Below are 27,903 nucleotides of genomic sequence, written 5' to 3' on the forward strand. Positions count from 1 at the left end.
ATTTCAAAATTATTGCTTCTGAATCTAATAAACAACTTTTGAATAATAGTCTTTAATGATACATCATCTTTATAGACATTATTTTTGGAGAAAAAACAAACATCAAATGCACTTTATTTAAGAGTACAGTAAACTCTTGCTGATCTAAAATAATTAAAACTGAGAGCATTCGGAATAGTAAACAATTCAGACTACATAATGGAAAAAAAATTACTTCAAAAATAAAATTTATTAAAATAACATTAAAAATATTATTACAATATTTAATAACTATTAACAAATTAATTTTCTTAAGAAATAGTCTGAAATTTCTTTTGTTAAAGTATTGAAAACATCTTTTTCAAGGACCCTGACTGCATAACATTAATTTTAATTTTTTAAAAATATAAAGTGAGGTATTTTTAATATAAGTAGTTTCATTGAATTAATATACTTATATGTCATAAAGAATCATCAATTTTGTTCTTAATTTTTTTATGGGTGGACTAATAAATGAATGATGGCATTCCTGAAATAAATGTCATAGTTTTAAGTTTGGCTAACATTATTTTGGTTTATTTGTATAATGAACGATGAAAATATACTAAATTATAATCAAACATAGTATCATAAAAGTTTGGTTTATATTAGTTGGAATATCGGTGGTCCCAGGACTCCCCTGTGTCTCAAGATGGGGTTCTCAGATTATATTTGAAAGTTTTGATTTGGGGATTATCAGGAATAACAATCCTAAAAAGCACTGGGAGACATACTATACTAAAATTAGAATTTTTTTATAAATGCTTTTTTTACAGCTTATTTTGCTTTGATAGTTGGTGGTCCTTTCTTAGAATTATGCCATTCCAAAATAAATAAAAACGTTTTATGGGCATATCTTTTTTTTGTGAAATTTCTAAAAGTTATCATAAAAATAAAATGATCTTAATTTTAATCATACATTGCAGCAGCATAAACTTTGAATGTCCCATATCAATCAGTTTGAATATTGGAAGTCCCAAGGTTGTCCTAGTCCTTTCTGTTTTATGATGGGATTCCATAAATATATTGGATTAAGAGTGTTCATTATTTATGATGCACACAGTGACAAGATTTATGATACAGATTGAAAATAGGGTATAGAAATGGCTCAACTAATGTTTTCAGAAAATGAAAACATAATATAAAAATTCATTAAAAGATAGCATAAAATCTCATTAACACAAAACTGTCAAACTTATATGCACACAGCCTAATATCTAAAATTAACAGAAAATGTTGACTAATTTTGTTGTACTTCTTTTTTTTCAACCAGGTTAAAAGTGATATATGAAAGGATTATACCATTAAAAATTTAGATTGTTTTTCAAATATTTTATTAACAAAATATAAAATAAAATAAACCTAATAAATAGTAAGAGAAAAGTCATTATAACAGAAATATTTTAAAATTTAGAACCTAAATATACAGCAGATACATCATGCCCACCATATCCCACTTTTTTGGCATGCTTAAAAATTTCGTTAGCAGTAGCTGTCACTGGGGTTGGTTGTTCTATATCTTCCCCTATTGCGATTGCACTCTGCAAGTCATTCTGCATGTTTTTCAATGACATCTTAGTAGAGTAGTCATTATTCACCATGGCTGGAAAAAAAAAATGTTATAGAAAAAATATTTAATCAACACAAAAGAATTAATCAGAGTGTCTATCAAATTAACTTAATTTCCTGACTTTTCATATTTTTTCTAAATTTTCCTCGACCATTTTCAAATCTATATTTTTCACAGCTAATTTTACTTCTTAAATGCACGCATTACTTGTTGATAAAGGTAAACTTTAGATTGGGATAAGAACTCCTACAGATTATTTATCAAACACTGATATATAGTAAACGCTTGAAATTATTACACTATACTTTATTATTTCTGTAATAATTTAATAACCTTTCATAGAAATTATTAAAACTGAAAAATGTCCATTTTTGAATATTTAACTACAATTGTCATGTGAACTAATTTTTCAACTTAAATTGTAACTTTTTCTATGAACTTTGTAGTATAAAGTTCCATCCATTACTTTCACACAAATTTATTTTCCTATATGAAACAATATTTCAAAACTGAACATCCCATTTTGATTTTATTCTCAGGCGACAAATCATTGACTGTAAAACATTGAAATATTGGTAGTTACAAGCCTAATAGAAATGATGAGGCAGCTGTATTGTTATACATAAGTATTTTGCACTTTTTTTTTTTTTTTAGGCTTGTTATACTGATCATAAAACAATGTTTTATAATGTCATTTGAATTTTCTGACCACAGCATTTTCCTGTTTTTTTTTGTTTTTTTAAATCAGATTTCTGGTCGCCAGACACCCTGTAAATTAATGTACACTCAGTAGAAAAAAAGAAGGATACTAAATATTTTTTATTGTTATTACGAGTAGTGTGGTAAGTGCAGACAAGAGATATTAGAAATTATTTTATGCAACTTTATCAATGCTTATTAGATAGGATTAATGCTAAAAGAGCTATTAATTTGTTCACTCATTGTGAAGGTAAAATAAAATGAAATGACAAACAAACATAAAGTAAATATATAGATGACTGACAGTAAGTTAATTTGAAGGAGATTGTCTCCTTCAAAGAAAGACATAGAGCTCTACTGACATTTATCTAATAAGTAGAAAAGTTTCCAAGAACCAACTAATTAAACAAATGGATTAAGTTTCACCATGCAAACATATATTTTAACTTACCAGTAGCTTTTTCCACTATTAATGGACAGTTAATTTGGGAAATCTTCAGAATTTTCAACAGATCAGATTGATCAAGACCTGCTCGGTCAGCTAATGCCATACATTCTGCAAGGCCTGCCAGAGCAACTCCTGCCACTGATTGTATTACTAAATAAAATCTGGAGGCATTGCCAGCCTCCCCTGAAATTTCACATCATTATGTTTTCAAATAAAGATATCACTAAAATGAGAAAGAATAAATAGAATATAATTTTAGAATTGAGAAAATATGAATAGCTATTTCGAAGCTGAATAAATCTTAAACCATAGAGTTAGTAAAGAGAATGCAATCAAGAAGAAAAGATTTCAATTTATGGGTATCAATCAAGAGGGTAAATATGCATGCGGAGATTTGGTCACATGCAGTCTGCCAATCAGGAGAGAATACAATATCAAGGTTCAAGGTTGATGCTAGATAAATTCCATGAGAAATTGGCAAGAGTATATCACTACTTTTTAGGCAAAGACACTGGATAATTATCTTGAATGTAATGTATACTGAAACACTTCTTATATTTGGCTGTAATTGATTCCTCATGATGTTTTCAAAACACATTGATCAGAAGTTGCCAAGTCTTACATATAACTGGTCATCAAACAATAAAGAGAAACCATTAGGATCTTCACTCGTCAATTTAGCGCCTGTTCAAATTATTGACTTTGCTGATAGATTCCCCGAAGCAACACATTCCTATCCTCTTCTAAATTTTGATGAGTTAAATATTCTATACTTTCAGTCCCCCAAGATGATTCCCTGAAGAAATCTGAAAACAGCTGTTAATTTTTTTATTTTTCTAGTTCACGCTTACAAAATCTGAATACTGTGGTGTTACCAGAGAAAATGTATATTCTGATACAATTATTGTCCCTTATGGAAAACTGTTAACCTTATCGAAAATTGGATTCTCTTGTTATTTTTAAAATGTAAAAGCATCATTCTGTTACAAATGGAAAAATGAACTGTAGTAGCATGCATGCTAAAGTTTTATGAAATACCCAGTTATTGACTCTTTCTACATATAATTGCAGAAATTGATCATTTTCTTATAAAATAAATAAAATTATAATAGAAGGTTTATACTTTTTATTTTTCTAGTTCACTCTAACTAGAATCTGAATACTCTGGTGTTATCAGAGAAAAGGTATTCTCTGATACAATAATTGTCCCTTACAATTACCTGTTAACAGTATCAACAATTGGATTCTTTTGTTATTTTTAAAATGTAAAAGCATCATTCTGTAACAAAATAAATAAAATTATAATAGAAGATATTCAAAAAATACAGGAAAAAAAACTAATAATTACAAAAATATTGATGATTTACTAATAATAACAAAAAACGATAATGATATTAAACTTCTATTTATTTATTTATTTATTGAATAATTATCGTAAAATAAATACATTCAACACTGAAATACTAATTAATGATACAATAAGATAACTAGATATGAATTACTTTTTTGATAAAAAAGAGATGAAATGGACCAATAACCAAAATTATGTAGTAGTGAAAGTTGTTTTAATTATTAATGAAATCATCCCTAATATAAAGTAATAAACAGCAAAAAACTTACTGAAAATGGCAATTACAATAATTATTTCATAAATTTAGAAATTTAATATCATTATTGTTTTTTTGTTATTATTAGTAAATCATCAATATATTTTGTAATTATTAGTTTCCCTCCATTTTGTCAATATCTTCTATTATAATTCTATTAAGATAGCAACCATAATGAACCATAGACAATTTATGTTGTATATACAAATTATAATAGAATTTAAAATGATTGTATACTTAAATTAAATTTGATAAAGTAAGCATGTGAATGAATGGTGATAAAAGGAGTGAAAAACACAAAGTCTATTTTATCCTGTTGCATATTTATGAGCTTCATTTTTTATAGCAAATTTTGATAATGACTTCTTCAGTATGATCAATTTCTGCAATTATTCATAGAAAGAGTTGATAACTAGGTATTTAGGGTAGAAGTTGAAATATCTGCAGAATGGACACAAATCAAGTAGTACATAAGAGTGACTTCATTACAGCAAAAATGTTAAAAAAGAGGAAGAAGATAACAAGCTTATCAAGATTTGAGGATTTTGAGAGGCTAACTCTGGATCTGATAACCCTATCAAAACTTTAAATAAACAGAATACTGTTTTTAAACTTGGTGTGGATGAAACAGTAGTCGAAGAGCAGAACAAAGTTACAATTGTCAAAACCTTTAGTGATAAAGTTCTATGTCCTAATTCTCTAAATACTGATTGAAGTATACAAATGCAAGTAACTGAAGATAAAACAAAATATATTATAGTAAGCCAAAAAATCCACCATGGTCTGCATGGATGGCAATTTATTTCGAAAAGGAGAAAATTTCAAGTATCTTGGCTCCACAGTAACCTCAATAAATGATTGGTTTAATAAATGATAAACTGACTGAGATAGATCGAAGTATAACAAGAATAAACAGAGCCTTTTCTTTGTCAAGAATACTGAAAACCCCAAAAATCTCTAAAAATCTGAAGCTCAGGCTCTACAATGCTGTGAGACTTGGGCTCTAACAGGCACTCTAACAAGAAGAATCGAGAAATTTGAAAGGAAAGCACTCCACACAATAACCAAAATGATCAGGGATCAGATGCTTACCAAATGAAGGAAAAGAACTGCCTGCAGAGACTGATCAGTAAATATCTTATGATATGAAGGCAAAGAGGTTAAGATGGGCAGGAAATGTGACTCAAAAGAATCCATTAGGAAACCTCTATACAACAATAAATGCCACTATAGTTGACAAAATACCACATGGGAGGCCAAAAACCAGATGGATATTCAGAACCAATAAAGATGTGAAAGAGCTGCATACAACAAACTGGAAAGCAGCAGCTCAAGATACACAGGTGTGGAGAAAACTGATTCAGTTGGGCAAAGATCTACAAGGATTTTAGCACCAACCAAAAAAAATAATAATATACAGGGTGTTTCAGGGTTAAGTGGCCAAACTGAAAATATGAACTAAGGACCTCAAAACAAGAAAAAAATTTCCTCTGAAGGTATGTCTGCAAACGCTTTGTTTACGAGATATTCACACCTAAAGATTTTGATTGTTATGAATTATTTATGTTATATAAAATAAATAAAACCTATTCATTTGTTCTAACTTCTTTATTAATTAAATGTAAACATTAAGATTCATATTAAATGTTGTTCAAAGTAAAGGTATGTCCGCCAACGCTTTGTTTAGGAGACGGATTAGATAGAATACTAATATGGCCTATTATCCCTAACTGGATAAAAACTATTGGCAACATAAGGATTAATACTATTAGGAATTAGTATTGGGAACTGTCAATAACATTTATCAGGTTGTAAGAGGCTTTCGCAGAGTAATCATCATTATGCCTTCAATTTATACTAATGGTAAATATGCCGATATAGTGTTTGTGTATGGTTTTTGCAATGCTAATGCTGTCCATCGTAAATATGCCAGACGATTTCCAAATAGAAGATTACCAAACAAGTCTATTTTTAGCTCCATGTTTCAACGTCTTAGAGAAACTGGTACATTTGCAACAATACCACATGCTGACGTTATTTGTGCCCTTTTACAAAATGAAGAAAGGAGTGCGATCATATTACAATATTTTGATGATAATCCATCAGGCATTGTATCAAGAGCTGGAGTAGAATTAAATATTAGGCCAACTACAGTTACAACTAGAGAACTCTCATTGCAGATGGATTTCACCCATATCAATGGGTACAAAATTTATTACCACTATATTTTCGGCAAAGAAGACATTTTTCAGATTAGTATTTGAATCAAGTTGAGCATAATCCACAATTTTCAGGAAACATTCTCTGGACAGATGAAGCTACACAAGAAGAGATATCTTCAATCAGAAAAATAATCACCTCTGGTTGCAGGAAAATACCCATGCAATTCGTGAGCATTATTTTCAGCACCAGTTTCAGTGCAATGTGTGGTTGGGGATAATAGACAATATTTTAATAGGTACGCATTTCTTACTACCACCTCGACTCAATGCGGGCACATTTCTGGAACTTCTTAATAATGACTACTATGATTTAGTTGAACATATTCCACTACAACTGAGAAGGGGCATGTGGCTTCAATTAGATGGTTATCCTGCACATTACGGAAATGGTCCATGACAAAGGTTAAATGTTAATTATCCCAATCAATATATTGGCTGTGCAGGACCAATGGCATGGCCTGTGGGCTCTCCAGACCTGACACCATTGTATTTTTTATTTGGGGTGACATTAAACAAAAAGGCTATACAAGGCCGGTCGATGATCTTAATTCCTTACGAAGAAGGATAATTGAATTTTGTGAAAAAACACATATTCAGTACCATTCTACCACTACAGCTCTTAAAGAAAGATGCCGAGCCTGTCTTAATGCTCAAGGAAATCACTTTGAACAACATTCAGTATGAATTTAATGTTTAGGTTTAATTAATAAAGTAGTTGGAACAAATAAATAAGTTTTATTTATTTCATATAACCTAAATAATTCATAACAACTTGCACAGATCAATATCAAAATCCTTGATTGGGAAACATTGTAAGGAAAAGGGCATATTGTGAAACTGGAAAGTCTGCTGCCTATATCTCTAAACTGAAGTTAAGCCTGAGTAAGAGAATGTAATGTATATGGTGGGAAATTTGAGGACCAATTCATTTTGAGCTGTTGAAACTGAACGAAAAGCTAGATTTAGAATGTATTGTCATCAATTTGATAATTTAAAAACAGCACTCCAAGAAGAGTCCAGCAATGTTCAATAGTAAGGACATCATACTGCTTAGGGAAATGCATCAGAAACTCACAGAGCTAGGCTCGGTAATTCAATTGCATCCACCATACTCTCTGGACCTAGTAACCTCTGATTATCACTTGTTTTGACCTTGGAAAAATTTTTGTAAGGAGAAAATTCAAAAACAAAGAAGATATTAAAAAAGTACTGGTTCAACAGTAAGTTTAATTTAATTAGATTACTAGTAAATATTAAAAAAAAAAAAATAATTGCAATAAATACACTACTCACTGACCCATAAAAAAAGTCTGTTTACTGCAGGACTGATAAAAGAATTGACAGTCATTATGTAATGACTCATCTCCAGCAGTTAAGCAAACTAAAGATCCTTCCTCAGCCTCCTTTTTGCTACCATGCAGTCGTACTTCCAAGTAGCGAGATCCCTTAGAAAACACAGCCTACAAAAATATGTACTTCATACATTTAATCCATCATAAAATTACATGCTACAGTATTAAAAATAATGAACCAATTTCATTAAACTATATTTATGTAACAGACATTGGTAAAATTGTTATCATATAAGGAAAATATATCATCTGGTTGGTGGTAAAAGTTATCAAGTGATAATTTTTTTAATGCAAGTTGATCACTTTTACCTTAAACCCACAATATAATTAAATATCCTTATTTAAAAAGGATGATCATTGCAACTATATCTTCTGTATTATACACATTAAACAATCTCCTTTAATAAATGATCGTTAAATTTAGAATTCATAGTAACATATGTATTTACCTCTGACATATCTAAAGATGATTGTACATCACAGCTTGAGAGGTCCACAAACGATTTCTCAGGAGTCAGATATAACATACAACCATCATGACTAAACATCACCTACAAAAAAAAAAAAAAAAAAAAAAAAAAAAGAAAAAAGAAAAAACATAGCTATCCATAATCAAAAAATAAATTTACAAACACTGACACAATAACTGACATTTTTAGCTGCTGCACCATCAGCCACACAGCAGAATATTATTTTAGATGATACAACAACTTCCGCAGGTGATGTAGCTATCCTGACTCCAATATTCTTGAAATCAGATGCCTAAAACATAGAAATATAGAAATACAAAATTGGGAAAGAAGATAAAATGTAAATAAATGTAATTTTTGTACCATACATTTATAATATTAATTATTATAAGAATTAAAAACTCATATTAATTGTAATTTAATATTTAAAATGTTAGAGTACTGCTAAATGATGTCAAGTATTTAACTATAAAAGTGTTTTGTAATCACAATGGTAAACCACAAAGATGACTGTAAATAAGCATACTAATATATTAATTCTTCAATCGGTACGAACACATTCACAATCACAAAATCTCAATGAATTGTCGGCTGCCATGATTTGTAAAATGAGTTCTGGAGTTCATTTTTCAGCTATGGTGATGGCATTAAAGCTGAATTTTATCCTTATTCAACTAGTCTAGTTCTTCAACAAACCCAATGGACAGAAGCTTTGTCATGATTAGCAATGATTTTATTCATAATAGACATATCATGTATAACATAATTCCACTTGCAGGAAATTTGAAAAAGGTGTGAGTACAAGATTAGAATTCTTTATGAAAGGAAGAAGGCTTTTGTAATTTAATCTGAATCCACCAATGACAACATGTGATCTGAGTTCCACCAGCTTCTTAGTAAATTACCCCTCCTCCTCAAGATTAACAATCATTATCAATTTTTAGATTTTACATTTTCATAAAATTGTAGCTCATAAAGAGGCCTAGTTCCATGAGAGTTATAAAGTTGTTTATTTGCTATTGAGTTATTTTATTACCAGATTCAAACTGCAATCAAGGTTGGTGTGTTGTGGAAACAAGCTTCTTTAATAAGAAGATACTGTCCACTAGTATTTCTTCTATGAGTAATTTCAAAGAGAATAGATCACTGCATTAGAAAAACTTTTTCAACATCAAGACTTATTTTCAAATGTTGTTTGATATTAAAAACATCAAAATCAATAAAACCATTTTTCGGCAGATAATTCAAACTAGAAGTGATCAGTTGAACTCCTCATGTTGTTTAATTGAACCATGAAACTCCCAAAATTGAAAATGTTTTATAACTAGGGTTGAAACATGAAAATGTTTCTATAAGTAGGGTTGTTTTCAAAGAGTATTATTTCAACAACATTATTAATATAAAATACAATATTATTGTACATATTTTAACACAGCAAAGAAGTTATGTCTTTATTTTACCTATATAATTTTAGGCCTCTCATTATATCATGTATATCGTTTACTTTCACACATTTCTCACTACTTTAATTACAATTTTTTTCATTGAGCATCGTTTGATTTTTAATTTTATAATATTTTCAATGTTTGTTATTTTTTTGTATACATTTTTACCGTTAGTAATATTATATTTTATGTTCTTTAGGAGCATTTGTTATCTTCTTAATTTCTTGTACTGTTTTTGTTTTTCTATAGTATTATGTTTTTTATTTTGTTAGATACATAAGTAGCATGCAATTTGGAGAATGACTAATATATAACTAAGGAGTGATAAAAGTCAATGGAGTGCTTAACTATTATTGTTATTATTATTATTATTATATGGGTGACAGGCCATGTAGGTCTAAGTCCTCGGGCGATGTATTAGGAAATCCATCGCGCGTTTCTTGACATGGTTTTTTCGTTGGTGGGTTCATCACTCCCATGCCTATTTTTTTGTGAGTGCCACCCATTGGCTAACGGGCCTCACAAATGCTTAGCTACCAAACTAGCTTAGTTGGAAAATACACTCCCATGATCATGAAGAAAAAAAAACAAAAATAAATAAAAATACTAAACTGGAAAGCAGAAACATTACATCAATTGCTCTTTCACTTCAATTTGGGTGGGAGATGGAAATATCATTTTTCTTTTATGTAGCCGAGAGAGTTAAAGCACAAACTTTAACTAACTCATAACTGCAGCAGCGCCAGTGCAAATCCAGCCTGAGGGTCTACTTTTATTTCTGTAGTATACCCATGAAATGAAAACTTGATCACCCTTCACCCCCATGGTTACAATAGAGTAGTACAATGTAGAATCACCATGAATAAACTGATTAGCCTATAGTGTTGAGTCGAGGTTAAAATTATATAGCTAGTGTGAGAAAAGAGGTGATGCAAAATGATTTACTACTGATGCAATTATTTTCTCCTTTAGATTCATTTTAATCCCATTTTTATATATTATTAATATTTCATCTTATTATTTTTCCACAACTTTCAGAGGAACATATCTCTCGCCAGCGGACGATGTTCACAGGGCGGGCATGTATTCTGACACGCATCTATCACACAATTATGTACTAAGATTTTAAATATCAGCAGTTGTTTTCCTTTATTTATTCTACAGTCATTAAATTATCAAGTCTTGTCTGGTTTTAGTAATCGGCAATAAAGGATGGGATGGTTCAGATGTCGTTAAAACAAAATCACGTAATAGTATAAATATACAAAAATTATAAATTGTATTGTATCATGATTATTCAACCCTGATAGAGATTTATAATAAGGATCGAAATGTAGGCTATCAATAATTAGTGTTTGTACTATTAAAAGATGCTTTTGGACTGCCACCCGGAACATCATATTCTTCGTAATGTATAGGAACAGCTTATCTTCCACAATCAATTATCATACAATTTTTTATGTTTAGTACAAAAAAGTATGAAAGACTTGAGTTTATTTAAAATAAAGAATGTTATTTGTAATTCATTATTTTCGCAAACGATTGTAACACGTTAGTTAAGCAAAAAATATATAGCAAATATGTTGAAATATTTACCTTAGAAATTTAAGTGTAAACTTTTATCGTTCATTATTTTTGCCACAGTACTAAGAGTGGCAAATTAAAAGTAAACTGAAATTTTAAAATTCTTAATACCAAAGAAAAACAACGAAGTTCTCAATAATTTAAGTTGGGCCGAATCAGTTTACAGTAAACAAAAAAGACGTGATAGTTCTTCTAGGTTTTAGAAAAATAGATACTAAGATAAAAAATAGACAAGATTTGTTCGTTTGTTATAATTGATTAGACTTAACGAATGGTGGTTACCGAACTGTATACAATAATCCTACCTCTTTGTAATCGATTTTCAGGAGATTCAGACAATACAGCAGGTTAGATGTTTTGGTTCGGCTCTGTTGACATGAATGAACCTTAGTAAGCATATTTAGTGTATTGTCAACTTCGTATAAAATGAAAGTATTTTAATTGGACAAAGTGAAATGTTACATTACGGTAAGAGAGTTTGAACAGTTTTTGAATAAACATACCCATTTAGAACATTATTAAATAAGTAATTTTGTGGTAAAAATTAAATTAACTCCTAATATGTAGCTGACATACTATGACATCTGTAACTATACTTTTTGTATTTGATGTTACTTTTTCTGAAATAAGATTTATTTAAAATTGTCTTTAATACTGTTTTTGCACATTTTCAGAAATTTTGCAGAATGGTGAAATATGAATTTAATGAAGCTGCAATATACAAATGGATTGCTACTATGCTTAATTTGTATATTAACAGTAACTAGATCTGTACTTTATTGTCCTATAGGCTGTAAATGCCTGCCAAATAAAAATAATGTTTCAAATCAACTTCACTGTACATTTGTGCCATTTCATCAAAATTACTTGTTACTAAATGTCACTTCACTATACTTTAATGGTGTCCACAAGGAAACATTGGACTGTAAAGACCTGGCCAGTAATGACTCGATTAAATCCCATATTTCAATTTTAAAATGGCAAAATAGCTCTATAAAAACTGTTTTAAATTGTAGTTTTACAAAACTACCAAAATTAACTGTATTAGATTTGGGAAACAATGAAATTGCTGATCTGAACCAGTCTCTTAGACCTCTAACAAAACTTCACACATTGAATTTAACGAAAAATCAGTTAAGTCCAAAAAACAATATCTTTCTACACCTTAGTGAAATCAAAGAATTACATCTCAGTAAAAATTACTTAACTAACTCTCAACTTAGATATATTTCTCAACTCACTACTCTGGTAATATTAGATGTTTCATATAATTTAATAACCAGTTTACACAAAGATATATTGTGTAATTTAACAAAACTAGAAGAATTAAATATTAACCACAATAGTTTGAGAAACATTCATAAAGATGCATTTGAAAGCTTAGAAAGATTGCATTCTCTTGATTTATCAAGTAATGAGTTGATCATAATTGAAGAAGAATTGCTAAGCAAATTAGTTTCTTTAGAACACCTTGATTTGAGTTTGAATTTCATTAATAACCTGCCACAAAAATTATTTAATAACCAAAAGAAATTAAAATACCTAAATTTAAGTTATAATCCAATTAATTTTATAACTGATTTTTTATTTCTTAATTGTAATAATTTAGAAACTTTAGTTCTGGAAAATACTTATTTGAATACTTTAAATAGTAATAGCTTTTTAGGTCTATCCAAATTGAAAACATTAATACTGAACCATAACATTCGCTTAACTGAAATAGAGAACTATACGTTCAATGGCACACCAAACCTTCAACATATAGATATTAGTTACTGTAATATTTCTGTGATGGATACATATCTAATGAGTTTAACACAACTGAATATCTTAATGGTTCATGGAAATCCAATTATATGTGATTCTAATTCAAGATGGTATTTAGACTGGTCTAACAAACATTCTAAGATAAAAATAGAAAAGGTCTGTCCTAAGAATTTCACTAAGACAATTTACTCCAACAATCACACTAACAAAATAAAACCCATGGTATTTGAACTTGGACATTCAGCTACTCTGAACTGTGATAATGAGAGAGACTTACCCATAGTAATGTGGACAACTCCATCCAATGCTACTATGATTTCAAGACTTAAAAATAATTATTTGACGAGAAATAATGATCGGTTACAAATACTCGAAAATGGTACATTGTACATATCCCGCATTGTTAGGGAAGATATTGGTTTATACAAGTGTTTGTTCCAAAATGAAATCAACTCACTAAATTCAACCACTCGGATTATAGTACAATTAGACCCGATAACATTCTATAGAATAAAAATATTAAGTATTTTGGCAGGTATTATTTCAGCCGCAAGTTTTCTAGCCATAACTGTAATAGTTCAAATGGTGCGAACATTATTGAAAAGGTTAGTTTTATATTGAGTGTCTTCACATAAGAATTACTACAGAATTATAATTTTTATATTTGCTTCAGGTGTGGTTGCTGTACTGGTTCCCATAGTGAGTCTCCTAACAGAAAACAATTAATTCAAATCTTGGAATCTATTGAACAATACAAAACACAACAGCTAGAAAAATTAAGGGAGAACTATACTTTACAAGTAATTAAATATGAATTATAAATATAACACTAACTAAACTATGCAATTGAATTTCTATTTATATAAAATATAATTATTTTAAGGTCCATAAGATAAAAGATAACTGCCAACAACAAGTTGAGTGGATTTGTGATAGTTATCAAGGACAAGTCAAAAACTTGAAAGATATTAGAGATTATGGTACAAGCCATTTATCTTCTATGAAAGAACAGTATTATGAACAGGTAAAAAGAATTCAAAAGGATAAAAGAAATACATGACTATGCTATACTCAATAATTTTATTTTTTATTTAAATGTTCTCACTTGTCATAATTTTTAAATTAAACGGTTTTCTGTTCAAGGTTAAACGAGTAAAAGAATATTCTAATGGTCAGCTGAGTTGGGTAAGAGAAAATTATGTCTTTCAAAGAAATCGTATTCGTAAATTCAGTTCTCACCAAGTCCTCAGATTTAGAGAATCTTATAAATATCAGCAACAAACATTGAACAAACTGTTAGAAAATTTACCCAATCTTTACCTAGAAAACTGCCGGAATGGATCGTGTAGCAAAAGTGAATCAAGTGAAGGCAATCAAGATGAAGCAAATTATGAAGTTTATATTAAAAGTAAAGTAGATGAAATGAACCCAGAATGTCAATCAGTATATTATACTCCATCAGAATTATCGCAAAGTCCAAATACACCAGCAAAAGATAGAATGATACCTAGGATTTGTGGAACTTATGTTGATGGTACATATCAAGGCAGTAAGAAGAAAAAAATAAACCGAAATGAAAAATATAAAGAAAACATATTGGATATTAATTCAACTTCAAAAAAACTCCCATTTAGGACATTAAGCATGCCAGAAATAAAAAAAACAGTAATAGGGGAAAATAATCATTCAAGTTTCTGCAGATGTCGTGAAACTGAATTATAGTGCCAAAAGGAAAACAAAAATTCACAATGCAGATTAGTAGTCAAATGTATACAGAAATAATAAAGTACTGTAAAAAAAAATGTGTATAATAATATAATATAATAACCTTTACAAACAGTTGTCTTTTATGTTCAAATATAAATGATATTTGAAATATAAAAATAAAATTTTTAAGGGTATAAACATATAAATGCAAACACAAAATTAATGGTTAAAAAAAAAGATATTCTAATTATTTGAAATATCTATCATATAAATTAGAAATATGTAGAATCAATACTCTATAGTTTCTCAAAAATAAAATCATAATATGTGTTGTTCCTTACAAGGACATTTAAAACATTTCAACAATAAGGAAGGCAGTAATCCTAAGGAATCCTCCAAGATTCAAAACATGGATGTTGACATCACAACTATCAGTTTCGAAGTTATATTGATTTGAAACATCTTTTAATTTATTATGCAAGCTGCTGGGAGTTTATATATCTTGAGTGAATGGAAACCAACATCTGTGATCAACATTTCCTTTACACAAATATTTTTAATTTATGTAAAGCTCAAATAATAAAAACAATGTTCCGAAGCAAAGCACTTTTCAAAATTGTTAACATTAATCCTATTTTTTCAAGAGCTAGTATTGCATATGTTGATACTATTCTTTGTTGAATGTTAAAATCTCCTAAATATCTTAAGAATTTTATATGTAACCAACAATTGACAGTTTGAATCCATTTCTAACAGGCTATCACTGTTATGACAAAAAACTTTTGTTTGGATGATGTATGTTAATGTAACATAAGTTTAAAAAAATCTAATGAAACCTGCCATAGTTGAGAAATAAGCTGTTATAGCATTTTTAAAGTAATTTTTGGTCTTATTTTTAATTAAAAAAACAAAACATTTTTCTTGTTTTTATATCCTATAAAACTGAACTAGTATCAAATAACACCTACTTCTAGCTTGGTCAATAACATCCATTTGTTAATTAAGGAGATCCCTTAATGGGTCTTCTTCTGTCACGTATGTATAAGTTTTCTGTCCATTTTTTAATGTATATGTTGATGCGTCCTTGTTATTTGTTAAGGAAACACTATGTATTTGTCAATAAATATTGTGTAAGTTGTATTGCTAATGTAGTAGGATGGCGCATATGCAATTGTTTTGAATAATTTTGCCTAAAATATTTTAATACTTTCCACAATCTTTGGGTTACTTCCTAAACAAATGGTTGATGTCCTAATTTGTTATCCCCTCCTCTTTTCTGGACCTTCATTTTACTCTTGTTTCCTTAATTTTCGGTAATTTAGGTTGTACTTTATTTGTTTTACATTTCTCATATATCTAATTTTTCTAATTGTTATTACCCCTGTTTATTTTATGTCTAATACTTGTTACGAAGTATTTATTGTATCCAACTAATATTTTTGTGTCCTTTTTAATTTTTAAAAAAACATGGTTGAAGTCTAAAAATTGGAAAGTTGTTTTAAATTAAAATAAATCTTTCTTTAGGCTTTAACACAAATAAAGAAAACTAATGGTACTTTATGGGAAAATATTTTGAAAATTTGGCATTAAGTTGAGTCAATATTTCATTTTCACGTGCTCCAGAATGAATGTGAAGCTGAGAGGTGTGAAATTCGACAGGCAATAAAAATAAGGAAGCTGCAATGGCTGAAGGAACTTTGTGGAGGCCTTACAGAGCGTTCATGCAGCAGTGTAAAGAGTAGTGCTATGCAATCGTCCATAGACCCACAGAAGCTGGTTGCCACTTTACTCCCAGGACAGGAGGAATTATTGTAGATAGGGATGAACTACTTATGTTAGCTGAGGAGCTCAGCGAAATCTGAACCTGTCTTCAGATGGGAAAGCCCCAGGTTTGAATAGGGTTCAGGATATAGGACCAAAGGTGGTAAAGGAAATCAGACCGGATCTCTTCATGAGCAAGAGTCCTTGATATTCCTTTCTTTGAAAAGGCAGTACCTGGTCCTAATCCTGAAGGGTAAGGGAAGACTAGTGGACCCTTCAGGCTATCTATCAATTTGTCTGTTGAATAAAATTGGTAAGGCCTTGGTGAAGATTCTTAGAAATAGGTTGCAAAAGATATCTTTAGGAACAGGAGATCTCTCAAGAACCCAATTTTGCTTCAGGAAAGCAAAAGGAAAGGAATGTACTCACTGGGAAAATGTGTAGTGTGATTGCACCATCATCACTCTGGATAAGAGGAACGCCTTTAGCTCAGCACGATGGATCTGCAAGCAAGGAGTGTTTACATACCTTAGCAGGATAATCTGAGACTACTTTAATGACAGAACCTTGATATTTCCAACAATTTTTCTCGGTCATAATTCCCCTTACTATACAGTTTGTCCCACTATACATGTCCACTCCTTCTAACCTTTACGATTTTTGAAATTTTGATTGAACTTTCACTGAGTCATTTCTATGGCATACAATCTATCTTTTCAGGGTATTATTAATTTTCTTACCTTTTATCCAGTTCTTCTCCAATAGTATGGGCTACTTTTTTTTTTTTCTACATCAAACACTTTCCGACATGTTCTGAATTTGTAAAATTGTTGACAATTTGTGTATAAATGATACAAAAATCTAATAACCCTAAAGGACAGTATCATTTCATAAATCAATTTTTCACTAAAATCTGTCACTATAATAGCGATATTTCTTAATTGAGGTTTTATCATCATGACAATCATTTTAGTTTCCTTGGTCGGTAGAGAAAACTGTAATTATGATGGATTCTTACGGAAAACTGAATTATGAAACGATTTTCTTTCTTAATTTTGTTTATTTTCCTCACTGTTTGCATGCAAACAGTCAAAATCTGTAGACTAAAGATTGTTTGCTATCCATTGTGCTGTACACCAGGATTATAATTAAAGTGTTAAAAATCTTCGTTTTGAATAAAAGACTCAAATTTCTCATCATGGTGAATTCAAGAGTACATAATAGCAATTTTGAAAGTTTATGGTTAAATTCATTAATAATAAGTTTTTACTGAGTTTACACTCTCAAATCACCAAACCTGTAGTCAATGAAGTCTTTATCCTATAATAGATAATTCAAATATTATAGATCACTATTTTTAAATTAAAATACCAAATAAACAAACGACCTATATCACTTTAAAATGCCACAATAATAGTGAAATGAACTATACTAATATTTAATTATCATACCTTTTCTGGTGACCTATTATATATTATCAGGTCATGCCCATCTTGGAGAAGTCTATGGACAATAGTTCTGCCCATTACACCAAGTCCAATGAAGCCTATTTTAAATTCAGAAGGAACCATTTCTCCAGTTGAAGTGTCAGTTGCTTCATCAACCGAATCATTCTATAAGAGAATGGAAAAAATATTAGTTTACTTAAGTAGATTGTAAGCAGAGAATATTACTAAATGTTTTGATACCAGACAATAATGTAAAGACAAAGAACAAACAACTAGGCTCTGTGTTGGCAAAGCTAGGTCCAATCATGAGTTCAACAGGGTGCTGTCTCATTGGGTACCAATCTTAGTCAAAAATGGACACCCTGTGTATATTTTTTATGATACATAATTTTATTGAATAATAAGGAGTAAGTAATTACCAATTGGTATTGTAACAGAATCACAAAATAACATATTATCTTTAACTAATTGTTATTTGTCTTTTGCATTTTCTGCAAGTCTGTGCTTCTACTTGTGTACTAGCTTTCTTCAGTAATTAAGATACTGATTGTGTTTTTGTTTTTTAACCCGATAATACATTTAGTGATATTAAAAACCAAATTCATAGAATATTTGGTTAAATGAGCTTACAAGCTCAAGCTAAAAATAAAATTATATTTTTTATTTAACTTTTATTACATGTAACTGTACATGCTTGATTGGTTTACCTGATGTATCTTATCTAAACGATCTTATGTTTCCTTTATTTTTTATTTTCTTAAAACTTTCCAGCTAATATTAATGTTAAGTTAGTATGTTTGTTAGCACAATAGCAGTCTAATATAAAGCAAGTTGACGAAGTATGCAATATTTTTAAATTGCTTCATGTTTAGTATATTCATTTAAAATTACTTGATATGCCATGATTAATTGTAGATCTTGCATATTGATATAAAAAATTGATCTTTTGAATTATTCACCTACACAACATTAATAGACACCCCTTAATTTTCCTCTCAGTAAAAAAGCTCAATTGATGAAAAAATATATATCATGATGGTCAAGAGGTATAAAAATTGAGTAACTAAAAAAAAAAAAAAGAATAATGATAGAGATCAGAAGGACCAAAACACATAATCCATTAGAAATATCAATCATCAGCTTGTGATAGGACATTACTAGAAAATTGAAAAGGATTCTCAAAGAAAAAAAATGTTATCAATTACTTTGGTTTTAAATGAAAAACAGTATCCATAAATAAATAATAATAAAAAAAAAAAAAATATTATAATTTCCATCACTTACATTACATTCCTCTTCCTGTGCCGCCTCCTCCTCTTCCTCCTCACCACTATGTTCATCAGAGCTTTGAATACTGGTTTCTTCTTTAGAGAATTGATCAGAAGTATTTAGAGAGGAGTGGCACATAGCATCAAGAGGAGTAGTGGTGTCTGGGTCTGAAAAATTAGATACTTTCCTTTTTTTTGGAGCTCTTTTAGGAGATACTGAAACTCGTTTTGCCTCACTGTTGTCAGTCTGGAATCATAATTTGACACAATTTATAAATACCTTATTTAATATGGCACTTAAATAAAATCATACATTACAAAAAAAAATGTATGACCAAAACCAATCACTTATGTCTATGTCTATAATTTCATTGATGAATTATGCATGAAACTTGAGTGGGAGGATGGGGCTGATACTTAGTTGGGCCGCACCAAAAGAAACAACTCCGTGGAAAAATACAACGGCTAGAAACTTGGAATGTAATATCTGTTGTGGAAATCCTTGAGGAAATTATTACATATAGGTTAGATGTTTTGGGAATGACCACACAATAGTCTAATTGGGGATATTTGTTATTTTTCTTAGATAACCATATATCTGAAGGACATTCAATTGATACTAGCTTTATGTAGCACAAAATTGCATGTTTTGAGGTTACTGTTCGAATTTGCACATTTTGAGGATTTACTGAGCAAAATTGCATTTTTTGAGTTTTTGAGAGTGTTTTATAAAGAAATCAAACAAACAAATTCAGGGAACTTACAATTAATATTTAGTTAAATTATTATTAAAATTACAAATATTCATACTTCAGCCACTAGTTCTAGTTTTGCCTGGTTATTGTCACGGTCTAAGGGAAATGGAGACATACAGAAATCTATTTCTTTTAGGAAATCACAAGTTGATGCTCAGAGTAATTCAATTAAGTTCTTAAGCTTAAATTATATTTATAACAAAAAATAACTGGATTCTCAGGATCACAATGTGAGCATCAATTTTTATTGGAAATATGAAAATCAAATTACATTTAAAAATTTAAGTCAGGTAGTTATTTTGTTCGTCATTTGATTATGAAAAATTGAAATTAAAATAATAAAGAATAATCATTAAATGCAGCCAAGTTCCACTTTACTCTACAATTATGGATAATGAAGATATTTAAGCAAAGTAGTTAAATTTTTTGTGTATGCTTTCACAAATGTGTTAAGTATTTAGTGAGATTATTTTCCTGCAATTAAGTTTAGATATGTTTTCCATGTACATATTAATAAGATAAATTACATAATGAAGTTGATTTTTGCAAGATATGGGTATTTTATTCACAATTTTACACATTTTCATTGTTTACTATCCAATTTTGAACATATTAGGTTTGCACGAAAATCCATAACTATTCACGATATTATCTAAATACAGTGTTACAAGAACTTGGAGAGCTCAATTTTAGCCATACCATATCAATACCTTTCAGATTTGATGCCTTTATAAAGGAAAAAAGTAGTTTAAAGTAATTAAGAAAACTCGCCGGTTCAAATTTTTTTTTGTGTAGGTCTAGTTTTGCCATTTCGCTTTGACTATGAGAAATTTTATCCACTGCCTGGTAATTTCTGACAAATGGGTGGGGAGAGGGTTATCTACATGCTACTATCCTATTCTAACCATGGTGGGAGGTCATGTTTTCATTTTGTGGGACTACCACTGAAATAAAAGTCAACCCCCAGGTCAGATTGAACCGGCGCTGCTGCAGTCACAAGCTAGTCAAAGTTAGCTCTTTTCACCTGCTCGGCTACGAATAGCCCAGGGAAGGGGTTCATCTACAGGTTACCAACCTATTCTAACCATACTGCAGTGCCAAGTTAATATTCCGTGGGACCCCCCACCCCCTGGCCAGGTTCAAACCGGCACCACTGGAGTCACGAGCCAATCAAAGCCGTTTGGCTACAGACTACTAAATCACTTCTAAGTATTGTGTAGATTGGTGCATTTGTGTTGATGTAAAAGCAATTTTAGTAATCTTTAAAAAAAAACTAAAATTGATGGCCCTCATAAGGTGAAAGTTGTAGCCATAGTTTTTAAGTTAATAACTTTTAATTTCACTTAACCTATAATGAGCCTTTCGGTTGACAGGATAACTCTATAAACTTAATGTCAATTGATACTAAAACAATTAAGCATTGAATAAATGGTTAAGAGCAGATTGCAAGTATAAGTACTGTTATTTTTTGGTATTTCTGCTATACTTTTGAAAAGAAATATAAAAATTTTTCAACATGAAGTACACTATTAAAATTATTGTTAAATGGTTTCAGCCCACTAGTATATCCAACAGTTCCTAATACGAAATTACTTCTAATAACATTCCTCAAAACCCGTTCTCCTTTTGAGTTGTATTCCACAGTTCTCGCTCATCTGTTTCTCCTCTTTCTTAAATGACTTACCGGATTGCTTTCTCCATTCCAATAATTAAGTATATATTGATGACTGCCAGATATATCTTTCCTTTCCTACGTCTGAGCTCAATCTTGGTCTTAAAAAGCTGCAAGGTAGGAGGGCTTAACAGAACTAGTGCTTAAACAAGCAATAACCAACTTCCCTAAATCCTAATAATTCCAAAGCCACAGTTATTCGATCTAGTCCACTTCTGATCTATCATCCTTTTCTACAATTACTTAATTTAATAATGTTACTCTGTCAAAAACGATAGTCTCCACCATTTCCCATTTTTACGAGGAGTTGAAGTGGCTTTACCCTTCCTACCCTTATTATAAGCATTTCCTGGTATCCTTCCTCTACTAAGTTATCTAATCCCATCATCCATCAAACATCACAGATCTTCTAAACTTCAAATCCTCTGTTCATTCCTGCAATACCCACTGTTCCCAGTCTTCAGTTTATACATAACAGTCCAGCAAACTGCAGCTTTAGATAGATCCTTCTTTATCAGAACCTCTTCCCTATGGAATTCCATTCCTACTTACATCCACCAATCCAGTACCTTCAAATTATGCTTGTTCCATCATTTCTAAGCTATCCAGTTCCAATAGCATTAAAATTGATATCCATATTAATATACCAACTTTATAAAAACTGCTTCATTAATTTTGCAAATATTTATGCTTTTGTTGTTGGCCTTTCCTGTCTACTTGACTCCCCCAGGAGGAATTTTCCTGGACCCAATAGTAGGGATAGTTTCAACATTTCACTGAACAATATATTGTTAAAGAAGCCATGGATATCTTCAACATAAATTATCCCCTAATGGCAAAATTCCATTATTCTATTGTAGTCATTGGGCTTAGAGCTCTGGAACAGGGACATGCAGTATGGCTAAAATGTATGACTTGTTAAGTACATCTAAATTGAATCTTTAATTATAAAGGCAGTTCTCGTTTTACTTTGTCTCTTTAATTTTGTCATTAGCCGACTACCGTTCAACATCAAAGTGGATTCAGAGTTACGTTACTGAGGGAGAAAAATAATTTTTTTAAAGAACATTACTGTTAATAAAATATATATTTAAATAAAAAATGAATTTATAGCAAAAATTAATAAAAGAGACTAGTGAAAAGTAAGTGTATCTGACAATTAAAACGGACATGCAATAATCAGTTAGTATTCTTCCATTAACAATCACATCTGATATGAGTGAACATTCCATGTATTTATTACAAAAGTACTTCAACAAATTTCTTTCTTTTCTTAAATTTTTTCTTTGCAATGTTATTTTTTTTTTAGCCCTTGTGTGAAATCTGTTAGATATTTTAAAATGAAAATTAAGTGATAAAAGTGATCTGTCAGGTATGGTTTCTTGAAAACAATTATGCTGGAAGTAAAAAACGAAGTCATGAAATTAAGAGATATAGGTTTATTGAAAACTAAAATTGGAAAAAAATAATAATAGGTTTACCGATAGCTAAAATTCAAATATAGTTAAAGACAAATATAAAGCTAAATGAAATAAGAAAACTTTCTCAAAGAATTTGACAATATTTATTTATATTATTGTTGAATAGGACCCAACTCAGGACACTTTCCAAGAAACAGTCCTTAGTCTGGAGGAAAAGGGCAAGGACCATCATACAGGTGGTTCTGGCACGGTTTTGGTAAGGCAATTGATACACAGTTGCCTTACCAAAACTGTGCTAGGAATTGACAAAAATATTTTTAATTTGATCTTTAACTACAACTACAGTTGTTTGATTGGATCAAAAAAGGTACTAAAAAAAGTAAAAAAAAAATTTAATAGAAAACAAAATTTTAACCCATGTTCCAAGTCTACATCAGGGCTGAATAAACAAGAAACAAAACAAATGTTTTGTACCACTTAACAGTTATTCAAACAATTGTCCTTTCTCTCTTGCACAGAAAAATCTCCCATTTCAATGATCGTTAAAGCCTTAAAATAAAATTATTTGGAATCGGTAAGGCATGATACCTAAAATATTTCATATAAAGCTACAACTTTGGTCCTTTGCAATTTTTCAATATCTCTTCAACTCAGGTCATAAATAGGATATGGTCTATAATAGTTTTTTTTTTTATCATTCTTAAGATATACAAGCTGCTCAAAGTGGCCAAAGATCTATAAAGTCTTAAAAGCTAATAGAAATAAAAATAAAAATCTGAATTTCAATCAACAAACCAATAATTAAAAACTATAATTAAATACCTTAGGAATAACAGGAGGGGAGAGCAAATCCTCAATCCCTTGAAGTTTTTGCAGCTTAACCCTTAGTGGATATAGAGTGCCATTGCATTCACCTCCTTTACCTGAAGGCTGTTAAAAAAAATAGAATGTTTAATTATTATATAACAGAAGAATAATTAATAATAATAATAAAAAATGCCACATTGGAGAGTGTTTCACATGTTATTTTCTCCCCAAGAATTAATAATTGTCTTTTCTGGAGAAAAATATTTTGGGTCATTTAATAACCATGTTATGGATACCAGATCATCTTGGTGGGCCTTAAATGGTTAATTTAAGTGGTACATTTTTTTTTTTTAACAATTGATTATGGGAGAGGGGGTATAGTCTCATACAAAAGACACCCCTAACTATATACAATGTTATAAATAAAACAAAAAAATAGGATAAAATAAATAGATTAAAATAATAATTCTTAATAAAAGATAAAAGTAAAGTTAGTAACAAAAACAATGACATTTATGGATTTAACAAAATAAATAATGGACTTCTAATGGAATGAAAAAAAAGTGAATTTAAGAAAAAGATGAAGAGAGACAAAAAAAAGAAGTGAAGACAAAAATAAAATTTTAGAGTGACAATAACAGAACTGATAAATATAGAATTGATAGCAGGAAGTCCTGCAACAGCCTGGAGCTTCAGTCTTTGGGTTATGGTTGGGTTTCCCAAGCTGTAGGTCACTGCTCCTTTAACTGTAGGTAAATGGGAGTGGAACTTCATGAACCTTTTTTTGATGTAATCCTCTCCTTTGTAAATTCTGATGCAATTAGCTGTTTCTTACAAACCAAGGAGCATTCATTGAAATTCTTACAACTTTATTTTGAAAAAATTGTAATTTTTTTTTTTCATAAAGGATGCCGCTCCCCAGACTTCACAGCGAAACATCAGCAGTGGCCTGAGAATTGTTTTAAAACTAAGAATAGCTGTTTCAGATTTTAATTTGGATTTTCTACTTAGGATAGGATATAGCATCGCTAGCCTTGCGTAGGTTTGAGTTAGTTTGATGTTGATATGGTGGTCCCCAGTAAGGCGGCGATTGAGGTGAATTCCCAAGTATCTGTTACTGTTTCACTGGCAGGATTCCATTTTACATTTTTACCTTTGAGGCTCAGTTCTGGTGTGTGTCTGAGAGAAAAAACTTTTGAAATACATTTTTCAATGTTCAGACTAATCATCCGTTTATTAAAGTATTGTTCTAGTTCATTAAGGTGATTTTGCAGGGTATTTCTAGCTATTATTATGTCATCATGTTGAGAGAACAATGCTGTATCGTCAGCGAATATAGCTATGGAGGTATGTGTAGACTGAATGATGTCGTGACCATAGAAGTTGAACGGAATGGGAGAAAGGACTGAACCTTAAATGTTTTTATTAAATAACAATACATTCTTTTTCAACTAAGGATGATAATAATAGAATTAAAACAGTTTATTTACACTACAGTTAAAAAAAAAAAAATATTAGCGAATTAAATAATAGCAAAATAACAAATGGAAAACAATTAAATAAAACTTAAATTTAAATAAAGTAGACCATACATAAGAATACTTATACAGAATATTTATAACCAGGTTTGGGAACTCCTTACAAGCCTTGTAAATAAAAACTAGTATAGTGCATCTAAGATCAATTTGCCTGTGAGTAAAGGGAGGAGAGAATGCACAGTGGCAAATGTTCTTCTGTCAACCCCCACCCGTTTGTCTTCTCTCCACTAGTCCAGTTCCAACAACCACTTCTCACTGTCCTGAACTGTACAGAGCATGTGTCGTACATGTTTTCCCCTCTCAAATCCTGTACTGCGCATACTAACAAACCTAAATGGTTTGTTCCTGGTAGGAGGGGTTTGTTATGGTGTGGAGGGATAGAGCTAGGGTGGGAGATGGGCAAGTTCCCTCCACTACAGGCCAACTCGTTTTAGACGTACTATACATATACCTTAAGATTTCCAAAGGCTTTGATTACTTATCTAACTTACATTACACATATAATGAAGTTTAAATAAAAAATCAATGCATCAAAAATAAAATTTATATTGAATAACACCAAAATTAAAAAACAATTGTCAGGTTGGATGAAGATAATACTTTTTTTACATTAGGAATGTTCCTAAAAACACTATGCACTATGGGCAAAAACGCAATGCTATTTTACTATTTCTAAAACTTTACTTTTCAAGACCTTGCCTGTTTTTTGACAGTCAAACCATTTTTGGGAACATAACGACTGCCTCACTGAAAGGACTAAGCAGTATTATCTGTTTTTGTTCAATTAAAATCTCCTAAAAATAAGTCTCTTTCATTCTTTTAACTGCCAAAATTAGCTAATACACAGTTTATGAAATAAGAAAGTAGATATTACAATGAATTCCAAAAGTTACAAAGAATTCTCAATCATATAAAATTCTCATAATCTCGAATTTCCCGACTGGTACACACCCTGTAGTCATACTAAATAACTGAAAACTTACCTTTGTTTCAGCCTCAATGTCATCTGAATTTAATACTGTATCAATTTTTTTATCCTCTGTGGTTGCCTATATCAACAAAGAATAAGCATTAAGTTACTTTGAAATTCATTCACTTTACTTAAAAAATTTTTTTTCATACAATGAAAACTTGGTATCATCTCATTTTCATAAAATAATATTGGTATATAATATAGGTGTATTAGGAAAAATCTTTTCTGAATGTTGAGATATTTGGTATTTTATTAAGAAAAATGATTCCATATAAGTATCCATGTTAAGATAAAAAATATGTGAAAATTGAAACGACCATTTTATTGAGGTTTGAATCAAATTAATGTATTTTTCATATGTAAATTAAATTTTATAATGGTATACTACCCATATTGGATAGTTAACACATTCAGTTTCAATGCGGTCCAAGGGTCGGAAAGCACACCTGCATGGGACCGGGAGTTCTACATCGTCTACTCCCTCTGGCCCAGGGAACCTCATTTCTATTGTTATTACTACAGTAGAGGAAAAGATTGGTTCTAATAAATAGCTTAAGATAGCTTGGTGCATAGGATTTTTTAAAACTTTTTTTTATATTATATTATATTACCTTGTGAATTAATGGATATATCGGATAACATTTACATGACTATTCATTTTCTATATTAATTTTAATATTAATTCTATATTAAAATAAATCTATATTGTTTATGATTTAAAATTTGAAATCATAAATAATATTATACGTAATGGTAATAGGTACGTGGGAAGGATTAATGATGTAAAAAAGAACTAAACAGAACATTTCTTTCCCACTCTTCTCTTGCTTATTTCATACTATTGCATGTAATATTATTTATGATTTCAACTTAATTGAATTCAATATTTTTTTATGTGTATATTTCTATATTTATGTACATTCTATTTGGTTTATGTTATATTCTTCTATACAATTTCACAATACTTATTTTTCCCATTTTTTATATATTATTCTTGTATCCTGTTTTTTAAGCCCAGAAGGTTGAAATAACAGTAAAAAGCATATACTCATTACAGTATTTTTTATTAACATGGTTCAAATTGTTATGTAATTTCAGTAGTATTTCACATCATTATTGGAGCAAAAATATAATGATGTAAAGAGTATTTTCTATCATAATTTAAAAAGAAGGAATGAAAATGAAAATTTATAAAATAATATTGGAAAAAAAGGATTATAGTGGTTAATAATGCTGCTGAATTAAGGTAGCTCATTGAAGGCTACTTAGAATCTTCACTACAAGTTATACAATGGGATTAATTGATTATTAACACATAATTAGCACAGTGGAGTCCCAATTATCCAAAATGACTGGAACCAGAACTATTCT

At 30.0% G+C, this 27,903-nt stretch overlaps 2 protein-coding genes across 3 annotated transcripts in view; one reads left to right on the plus strand and one right to left on the minus strand.

The window, feature by feature from the left end:
* Nucleotides 1-1,335: 1,335 nt before the first annotated feature.
* The window catches only part of LOC106683456 (uncharacterized), a 42,953-nt gene continuing 16,385 nt past the window's right edge, over nucleotides 1,336-27,903 (minus strand). For both annotated transcript variants that reach the window (XM_014424942.3, XM_014424943.3), the window contains 9 exons: nucleotides 26,543-26,608; nucleotides 24,037-24,144; nucleotides 19,383-19,613; nucleotides 18,102-18,263; nucleotides 8,568-8,678; nucleotides 8,366-8,467; nucleotides 7,862-8,024; nucleotides 2,739-2,918; nucleotides 1,336-1,621 (listed from right to left, as the gene is read on the minus strand). In XM_014424942.3, the coding sequence (XP_014280428.1) occupies nucleotides 1,422-1,621; nucleotides 2,739-2,918; nucleotides 7,862-8,024; nucleotides 8,366-8,467; nucleotides 8,568-8,678; nucleotides 18,102-18,263; nucleotides 19,383-19,613; nucleotides 24,037-24,144; nucleotides 26,543-26,608 (1,323 nt within the window). In that variant the 3' untranslated portion in view covers nucleotides 1,336-1,421. The remainder of the gene's footprint in view (nucleotides 1,622-2,738; nucleotides 2,919-7,861; nucleotides 8,025-8,365; nucleotides 8,468-8,567; nucleotides 8,679-18,101; nucleotides 18,264-19,382; nucleotides 19,614-24,036; nucleotides 24,145-26,542; nucleotides 26,609-27,903) is intronic.
* LOC106683455 (uncharacterized) lies at nucleotides 11,879-15,806 on the plus strand. The gene is made up of 4 exons (XM_067051567.1): nucleotides 11,879-11,883; nucleotides 13,856-13,982; nucleotides 14,066-14,206; nucleotides 14,326-15,806. The coding sequence occupies exons 3-4, from the start codon at nucleotides 14,183-14,185 to the stop codon at nucleotides 14,902-14,904; spliced, it is 603 nt and encodes a 200-aa protein (XP_066907668.1). The 5' UTR covers nucleotides 11,879-11,883; nucleotides 13,856-13,982; nucleotides 14,066-14,182; the 3' UTR covers nucleotides 14,905-15,806.

This window comes from Halyomorpha halys, unplaced genomic scaffold, assembly GCF_000696795.3.
Source record: "Halyomorpha halys isolate HHAL.00 unplaced genomic scaffold, Hhal_1.1 Scaffold485.1, whole genome shotgun sequence".
Classification (NCBI taxonomy): Eukaryota; Metazoa; Arthropoda; class Insecta; order Hemiptera; family Pentatomidae; genus Halyomorpha; species Halyomorpha halys.

Coding starts and splice junctions, on each gene's coding strand:
- LOC106683455 (XM_067051567.1), top strand. CDS start 14,183: ATGAAAGAACAGTATTATGAACAG. Junction 14,207..14,325: donor AAGAACAGTATTATGAACAG/GTAAAAAGAATT, acceptor TTTCTGTTCAAG/GTTAAACGAGTAAAAGAATA.